The sequence below is a fragment of the Mandrillus leucophaeus genome, unplaced genomic scaffold (assembly GCF_000951045.1).
Source record: "Mandrillus leucophaeus isolate KB7577 unplaced genomic scaffold, Mleu.le_1.0 Scaffold467, whole genome shotgun sequence".
Classification (NCBI taxonomy): domain Eukaryota; kingdom Metazoa; phylum Chordata; class Mammalia; order Primates; family Cercopithecidae; genus Mandrillus; species Mandrillus leucophaeus.
The window spans coordinates 560,337-569,047 of NW_012104998.1; the positions used below are offsets into that span (position 1 = coordinate 560,337).

Sequence of the window (8,711 nt, forward strand, 5' to 3'; positions counted from 1 at the left end):
GGACGTTCATTCTCCTATATTCAATTTTCATCTCCCAAACTGCCAATCTGTGTTTCCCTAGATACACTATTTTTTTTTTTTTTTTTTTAATTCAGGCTCTCCCTCTGTTGTCCAGGCTGGAGTGCAGCAGCACAGTGACGTCTCGCTGCAACCTCGATTTCCTGGGCTCAAAGGATCCTCCCACCTCAGCCTCCTAAGCAGCTGGAAGTACAGGCACACGCCACCACATCCGCTAATTTTTTATTTTTAGTAGCGGTGAGGTCTTGCTGTGTTAATAGGGCTGGTCTCGAATTCCTGGCCTCAGGCAGTCTTCCTACCTCCACCTTCCAAAGTGTTGCTATTACAGACGTGAGCGCCCAGGCAACACTCTTTTACAGTCCATTCTTCTCATCTCTTACACCTGCAGTCTGTCCTACCCACTTCTTACTTTAAGCTGATGAACTTGTTTTTTTAATATATATCTCATTAAGAAAGGAGAATCAGTTGGCCGGGCGCGGTGGCTCAGGCCTGTAATCCCAGCACTTTGGGAGGCTGAGGCGGGCGGATCACGAGGTCAGCAGATCGAGACCATCCTGGCTAACACGGGGAAACCCCGTCTCTACTAAAAATACAAAAAAAATTAGCCGGTCGTGGTGGCGGGCGCCTATAGTCTCAGCTATTCCACAGGTTCAGGCCGAAGAATCGCTTGAACCCGAGAAGCGGAGCTTGCAGTGAGCCGAGATTGCACCACTGCCCTTCAGCCAGGGCGACTGAGCGAGACTCAGTCTCAAAAAAAAGCAGTCAAAGGAGAACCTCACCTGTCCCCCTTAACGTTTCTTTCAGCCCCACAACCCCACAGGTGCCCATACACTCTGGCTTCACTGTTAAAATGATGAACTGTCCCTGTTCCTATTTAAGAGGTCCTCCACTCCACCACTAGATTGCATTCTTTCTCCTGTATTCACTGACTTCCTTCCAGCCTCATCCTTTCTTTCATACATCGTCAGATTTTCCTTCTGCTGGATCATTTTCACCAGCACAAGTGTGCTATTAATATCACCCATCTTTTTAAAAGGTGGGCAGGTGGGGGGAGTGTTGTTGGGAGGCCGGGTGGCTCACTCCCAGCACTTTGGAAGGCCAAGGTGGGAAGATCGCTTGAGGCCAGGAGTTTGAGACTGGCCTGGGCAACATAGTGAAACACCATTTCTACAAAAATAGAAAGTAAAAAAATCAGCCCTGGTGGTTGTGCACGCCTGTAGTCCTAGCTACTCTAGAGGCTGAGGAAGGAGGGTTTGTTTCAATCTAGGAGTTTGGGGCGGCAGTGAGCTATGATCATGACACTATACTGCAGCCTGGGTGACAAGAGTCAGACCCTGTCTTAAAAAAAGTCATTTGGGCCGGGCACTGTGGCTCACGCCTGTAATCCCAACACTTTGGGAGGCCAAGGTAGGTGGATCACTTGAGGTCCAGAGTTCAAGACCAGCCTGGCCAACATGGTGAAACCCTGTCTCTACTAAAACTACAAAAAGTAGCTGAGCACAGTGGTTCACACCTGTAATCCCAGCTACTTGGGAGGCTGAAGCAGGAGAATCGCTTGAACCCGGGAGGCAGAGGTTGCGGTAAACTGAGATTATGCCACTGCACTCCAGCCTGGGCGACAGAACGAGACTCCATCTCAAAAAAGAAAAAAAGAGTCATTTGATCCCACATTCCTCTCCAGCTTCTGCTGCATTTCTCTGCACTCTTTATAGGAAAACTTCTCAAAGAAGTTACCTGTAATTGGCTGGGCACAGTGGCTTACGCCTGTAATGCCAGCACTTTGGGAGGCTGAAGTGGGTGGATCACCTGAGGTCAGGAGATCGAGACCAGCCTGGCCAACATGGTGAAACGCTGTCTCTACTAAAAATTCAAAATTTAGCCCGGCGTTGTGGCGAGTGTCTGTAATCCCAGCTACTCAGGAGGCTTAGGCAGGAGAATCACTTGAACCCAGGAGGTGGAGGTTGCAGTGAGCCAAGATCGTGCCACTGCCCTCCAGCCTAGGTGACAGAGTACGACTCAGTCTCAAAAACAAAAGAAGGTACCTGTACTTTATGTGCTTTTTTGACCCCTTAACTCTTGAACACACTACATTCTTTTAGCAGATACTTACTCCATGCCTGTTTCGTGCCAAGTACCATTGTAGCTTAGAACACACAAAAATCCCTGTCTTTGTAGAACTTACACTTTAGTGTGGAGAGAAATAATAAAATAATAAGCAAATTATATAGGTTGTACAGCACCTGCTTAAGTCTGGTTCCTTCATCAGTGTACTAGATCCTATCCTTTGTAGTAGATTCCATTTTTGTCTGCTGCAGGATGTACTCTTGGCAGTTGTCCCTTCTCCTGCATCATCAGTTTTTCTTTAATCATTCCCATCAGCATATAAACATGCTGGTATTTCTCCCATCTTCAACTTTCTTAATTTCCACCTCTAACCATTCCTCATTTTTCTGTTCCCCTTATAGCAATATTTGTTAAAACAGTTATTGGTTAAATCTGTACTCATCTCAGATTCCTGCTTCTCAAGAATCATCATTGACCGCCATTTTGTTAACTTCAGCGGTCAGTTGTCAGTCTTGATTTTACTTGAAAAATTTTGCAGTTTTCTCCAACAGCACTGAGCCATAGTAAAGAAATTAACTTACAGGTTTGGTCTAAAGTTAAAAATTAACATAATAGGCCAGGCACAGTGGCTCATGCCTGTAATCCCAGCACTTTGGGAGGCTGAGGCGGGCAGATCACCTGCGGTTGGGAGATCCAGACCAGCCTGACCAACATGGAGAAACCCCATCTCTACTAAAAATACAAAATTAGCCAGGCGTGGTGGCGCATGCCTGTAATCCCAGCTACTCAGGAGGCTGAGGCAGGAGAATCACTTGAACCTGGGAGGCGGAGGTTGCAGTGGCCAGGATTGTGCCATTGCACTCCAGCCTGGGCAACAAGAGCGAAGCTCCGTCTCCAAAAAAAAAAAAAAACAGTTAACAGATGCAGCAGAAATACAGTCATAAAAGAAATTCAAGGAAACAATTACAGGCTTGTTGGGAAGGAAATGAGACCAGAAAGAGTAAAATAACTTTTGAGAAAACAGATCACAGAATTCAAGAGCTCAGTGAGGCTGAAGTGGAAATGCTATGGCAGTGAGGTTTTGAATTACCAGTAAGGATGATCTGAGAGTATATTTGAGCTTAAGATTTCAGAAAAGGTACAAGTAAAATCTGTGATCTTGCTGTAGAAGCAAATGGCAGAATGAACTGGAGGTGAAAGTTTTTAGAGTTGCAGGACCCATGGTCACCCACATAAATGTTTATTTGTCCTAAATGATTGCAGGACCTTGTGAAGAACACTGTGTACCGGTCACTGTAGTCCACAAATAAGTGGGGAGGAATTGGCTGAATGAGACAGCCACGTGCCAATAGCAGGCGAGTTGCAGGGTAATAGAGCCCTGAGTTTTGAGCTTCAGACAGAGGATGTTTTTTTGTTTGTTTTCTCTACATTAGGTAGAGAAACAGTGATTGTGAAGCTGAAACTCCATGAGGTCAGGGACTGGTGCTGTCTTGCTCACCCCTCATTCCATGTCTACTACAGTGCTCTCTGTACATAGTAGGTGCTCAGTAAATTCTTTTCATTGAATGAATTAGCACTCTACAGAGTCCTGTAGGAGAGGTAATGACTTGAGGAGGAGACTAGCTTTAGCAATAAACAGAAGTAGAGGGAGCATGCTGAGAAATGGTTGAAGATGTAGAGGAGGCTGCTTCAGTAGAAGATAGTGATTCTTGGTATTTCAGAAAAGTTAATATGCTTAGTGTCTAAGCACAATTGTGAAGGCCTTTTTGGCACTGCAACTATTTTAATTAAATTATTAATATATAGGATGACCTGAGTAAAAGTACTGCTTGATTTTAAAAGTGCTCCCCTTAATCTGTTTTGTTACCAGAAAAAAAAAGTGAACAAGAATTAAAAGATGAAGAAATGGATTTATTTACAAAATATTACTCCGAATGGAAAGGAGGTAGAAAAAACACAAATGAATTCTATAAGACCATTCCCCGGTTTTATTATAGGGTAAGTAGTGTCTAATCAAATGTCCTGCAGAGTTTAAAAATGAAATACAATTTTTGGCAAGGCAAGATGGCTCATACCTATAATCCCAACACTTTGGGAGGCTGAGGCGGGAGGATCGCTTGAGTCTGGGAATTTGAGACCAGCCAGAGCAACATAGCAAGCCCCCATCTCTAAAAAAAAATTTTTTTTGAAATAGCTGGACATAGTGATGCATGCCTATAGTCCTAGCTTCTCAGGAGGCTGAAGCAGGAGGATCACTTGAGCCCAGGAGGTCGAGGCAGCAGTGAGCCGTGATTGTGTCACTGCACTCCAGCCTGGGCAACAGAGTTAGACCCTGTCCTCCCACCCCCAGAAAAAAGTAATTTTAAAAATAGGACCAGAATTTTATGTTTTAAGAATAGAGGATTATATTTTAAATTTTGTATATTTATTATTTTATTGTAATCTTATCACTATTATAAAACATTTTGAGCCCAATAAAACCCCAAGTTTAGATTTAAGTGGGTATGTAAACACAAAGTTGTTAAACTGTCGGCTTTTTCTTTCTAATTTTTATTATAGATATTAGTAGTAAGTATTCTATTGGATTGTGTTATCAGGTATACAACGCTTTGTTACAAAGTTTTAAAATTTTGCTCAAGGCTAAACCAAAAAATCGATTGAAAATGGAAAACTTAAAGAATTTCACTTGAGGCCAGGCATGGTGGCTCATGCCTGTAATCCCAGCACTTTGAGAGGCCAAGGTGGGTGGATCACAAGGTAAGGAGTTCAAGACCAGCCTGACCAATATGGTGAAACCCAGTCTCTACTGAAAATACAGAAATTAGCCAGGAGTGGTGATGTGCACCTGTGATCCCAACTACTCAGGAGGCTGAGGCAGGATAATCTCTTGAACCTGAGAGGTGGAGGTTGCAGTGAGCTGAGATCACGCCACTGCACTCCAGCCTGGGTGACAGAGCAAGACTCCATCTCAAACAAACGAACAAACAAAAAGGAATTTCACTTGACTATTTCTTTCCCTGTGCCAAACTCTGAAAATGGCTTGAAGGGACATATAGACAAAATAGACCTTAAGAAAAGCTATTTACGATAGGGTCACTGCACTCCAGCCTGGGTGATAGAGCAAAGACCCTGTCTCAAAAAAAAAAAGGTTGGCCAGGAGCAGTGACTCACACCTATAACCCTACCACTTTGGGAGGCCATCAAATCAGGAGGATCACTTGAGGCCAGGAGTTTGAGAACCAGTCTGGGCAACTTGGTGAGATCTTGTCTCTCCAAAAAAACTTAGCCAGGCATGATGGTGACACCTGTAGTCCCCGCTACTCAGGAGGCTGAGGTGGAAGGATCACTTGAGCTCAGGAGGTTGAGGCTGTAGTGAGCTGTGATCATGCCACTGCATTCCAGCCTGGGTAGCAGAGCAAGAGCCTATCTCAAAAAAAAAGAAAAAAGAAAAAAAGCTGTTTACAACCTGGGTATGGTAGGGCATTCAACTGTAGTCCCAGCTACTCTGAGAGGGTGAGGAAGGGAGAATCTCTTAAGCTCAGGAGTTTGAGACCGGCCTGGACAACGTAGTGAGACCACCCCACACCCCATCTTTTTTTTTTTGAGACGGAGTCTCGCTGTTGCCCAGGCTGGAGTGCAACGGCCTGATCTCAGCTCACTGCAACCTCTGTCTCCCAGGTTCAAGCGATTCTCCTGCCTCAGCCCTCCCAAGTAGCTCGGATTATAGGTGTGTGCCACCACACCCAGCTAGTTTTTGTATTTTTAGTAGAGACGGGGTTTCGCCATGTTGGCCAGGCTGGTCTCGAACTCCTGATCTCAGGTGATCTACCTGCCTCGGCCTCCCAAAGTGCAGGGATTACAGGTGTGAGCCACCATGCCAGGCCCACCCCATCTTTTTTTTTTATTTTATTTATTTATTTTTTTAAAAAAGAAAGCTATTTATACCTGAAAGTGAGGTCTACCAAAAAATATATATTTAGTATTATGGAAAATGTAACCACTATACAAGTTAACTGGAATCTTAGCTGGATGTCCCTTGAACCTGTTACCTTCTAACTCTATTAATTATAACATTATTTGCAAATATAGTAAACATTTATTTAGGTAGTGTTCTTACAGGTTAAGGTATTTATATAAGTGAGTTATCCAGATACTGAAATATTTCTTCAAGTGCAAATTTTTTTCACTGAACATTTATATATACTTCTCAACCTTTTAAGAATCATATGCCAGTAATGCTAGCCCATATTTGTTTTGTTTCATTTAATTTAATTTAATAGAGCTAAATAATTAAACATGAGGCCAAAGTACATAAGAAAGTGGCAGTCTTTTATTGCAAATATGCGCACACTCTTGGGCGAGGTTCTCTGGTCCTCAGGTGTTGGGGGGCCAGGGAAGTCGCGCCGGTGCTCTCAGGTGAGGTTCTCTGGCCCACGAATGCAGGGGTCGAAGAACTCACACCGGCTCCTGCCGGCAGCGGACTTTTATGCATTGGTACTGGAAGGGGGAGGGCAGTGGGCAGGATAAGGGCATGATAGGGGCGTCTCCGTAGGCGTGGCCGGGTAAGTTTCGATCTCTTTGGATTGACATCACCTGGCGCATGCTCGGTTGATCTACATCTTCCCTGGCGCTGGCTGCATTTTCCCGCACGCTGGAAAGTTGGTGAGGAAGAACCCGGAAGCAACATGGATTGTGCCTTCTTGTTCACCTTCCTCCATCTTGTCCTTTCTCCCTCACCCAAACAATATTTATTGTAGAAAAGGAAAAAAATATGGCTAAACAAGTTGATCTCTTCCCATAACAACATCACCCAACAATGTAAACAGAACATTTTATATGAATCCTTCTACATATTTTTGTGGGTATCTGTGTATTTTTTAAAATGGGGTTACATCATACATACCTTTACTGCTTTTTGCATTTCACACTTTTCTTAAACAGGGGCAGCTAGATAACTGAATATTTTTGATAACCTAGGGGAGAGAGAAGGGAATTGACATTTATTGATTGTCTAAGCACTGCAGAGTGAAGGGGTGGCCTGCCCCTCCACACCTGTGGGCGTTTCCCTCATCAGGTAGAACAAGAGACTTAAGAAAAGAAAGACACAGAGACAAAGTATAGAGAAAGGAAAGTGGGCCCAGGGGACCAGCGCTCAGCATACAGAGGACCCAGGCCGCCACCCTGGCCTCTGAGTTCCCTCAGTATTTTTTTGATCATTATCTTCACCATCTCGGAGAGGGGAAGTGGCAGGACCATAGGGTCATAGTAGGAAGAAGGTCAGCAAGGAGACATATGAATAAAGATCTCTGTGTCATGAATAAGTTTAAGGAAAAGTGCTGTGCTTTGATGTGCATATGCAAACATCTCCATAAACATTTTCAGGGCATTAAGAGTAGCATTGCCACTAGCACGTACCACCTCCAGCCCTAAGGTGGTTTTCTCCTACCTCAGTAAATAGAACATACAATCAGGTTTTACACCGAGACATTCCATTGCCCAGAGACGGGCAGGAGACCTTTTACTAATCCTCCTCAGCACAGACCCTTCAGGTCTTTCCCTTTCCACAAGGCCATATTTCAGACTATCACATGGGGAGAAACCTTGGACAATACATAGCTTTCCTAGGCAGAGGTCCCTGCGGCTTTCTGCAGTGTTTGTGTTCCCGAGATTAGAGAATGCTGATGACTTTTAACAAGTATACTGCCTTTAGGCACTTAACAAAGCACATCCTGCATAACCCCAAATCCATTAAACCTTGAGTAGACACAGCACATGTCTCTGCAAGGACAGGTTTGGGGGTAGGGTTACAGATTAACAATATCTCAAGGCAGAAGAATTTTTCTTAGTACAGAACAAAATGGAGTCTCTTATGTCTACTTCTTTCTACGTAGACACAGTAACAGTCTGATCTCTCTTTTTCTCATACAGAGCCTTTTGTATTATCTCATTTAACCTAGATTCTTAAATAAGATCTTACTGTTATCGAACACAAGTTCTTGGGTTCTCAACGCAAAAGGGAGAGAGAGCACCTGACTCTCTGAAAAGAGCTGGTAGGGTTTTTTTTTTAAATCAGGGATTGATATTAGGGTGGGGTATGCAGGCTGGGCTGGGCAAAGCAGATCAGGTAGGGTATGCAGGTGTGCATTATCTGGTTGCTATGGTTATCTTGAGCAGTGGGCCACCTGGTCTGGCTAGAGGCAACAAGGCTGTAAATCAGTTGTTCAGCGTTCCTTCCCTAGATAGGACACCCACTCCACAACTCTGGTTATCTCCTAAGGCTAGTTACTGGAATTCTTTTGAGTAAAAGGCATGGTTCAGACATTGTGGTATCAGTGAGGTGATGGCGTGGGTTTTGTGATGAGTGGAAATGCATGAAAAAGTGCCGTAGTGGGAGTGAGCTGACCCAAGCCCCCTTTCCTACTCTGTGTCATTCCTAACAGCTCTTGGATAGGAATGGTGTGATCCCATTCCTGAGGCCAGGACTGAACTTTCTTGTACTTCCAGGACCAAACCTTCGCCTTCTTTTTCTGGTTTCTGAGGGAATCTCCTTTTTTCCCTGTCTTCGTGTCACTTCTCTCTTGGGCCACCTCTAGATCTTAGATGGTTTCCTGTCTGCAGCTATGGATTTG

The 8,711-nt window shown here is 44.3% G+C and overlaps 1 protein-coding gene across 1 annotated transcript in view; it reads left to right on the forward strand.

Moving 5' to 3' along the window:
- The window catches only part of PPP2R3C (protein phosphatase 2, regulatory subunit B'', gamma), a 40,400-nt gene that overhangs the window by 1,776 nt on the left and 29,913 nt on the right, over nucleotides 1-8,711 (forward strand). Inside the window, exon 3 of the mRNA XM_011995060.1 lies at nucleotides 3,953-4,080. Within this exon, the coding sequence (XP_011850450.1) occupies nucleotides 3,953-4,080 (128 nt within the window). The remainder of the gene's footprint in view (nucleotides 1-3,952; nucleotides 4,081-8,711) is intronic.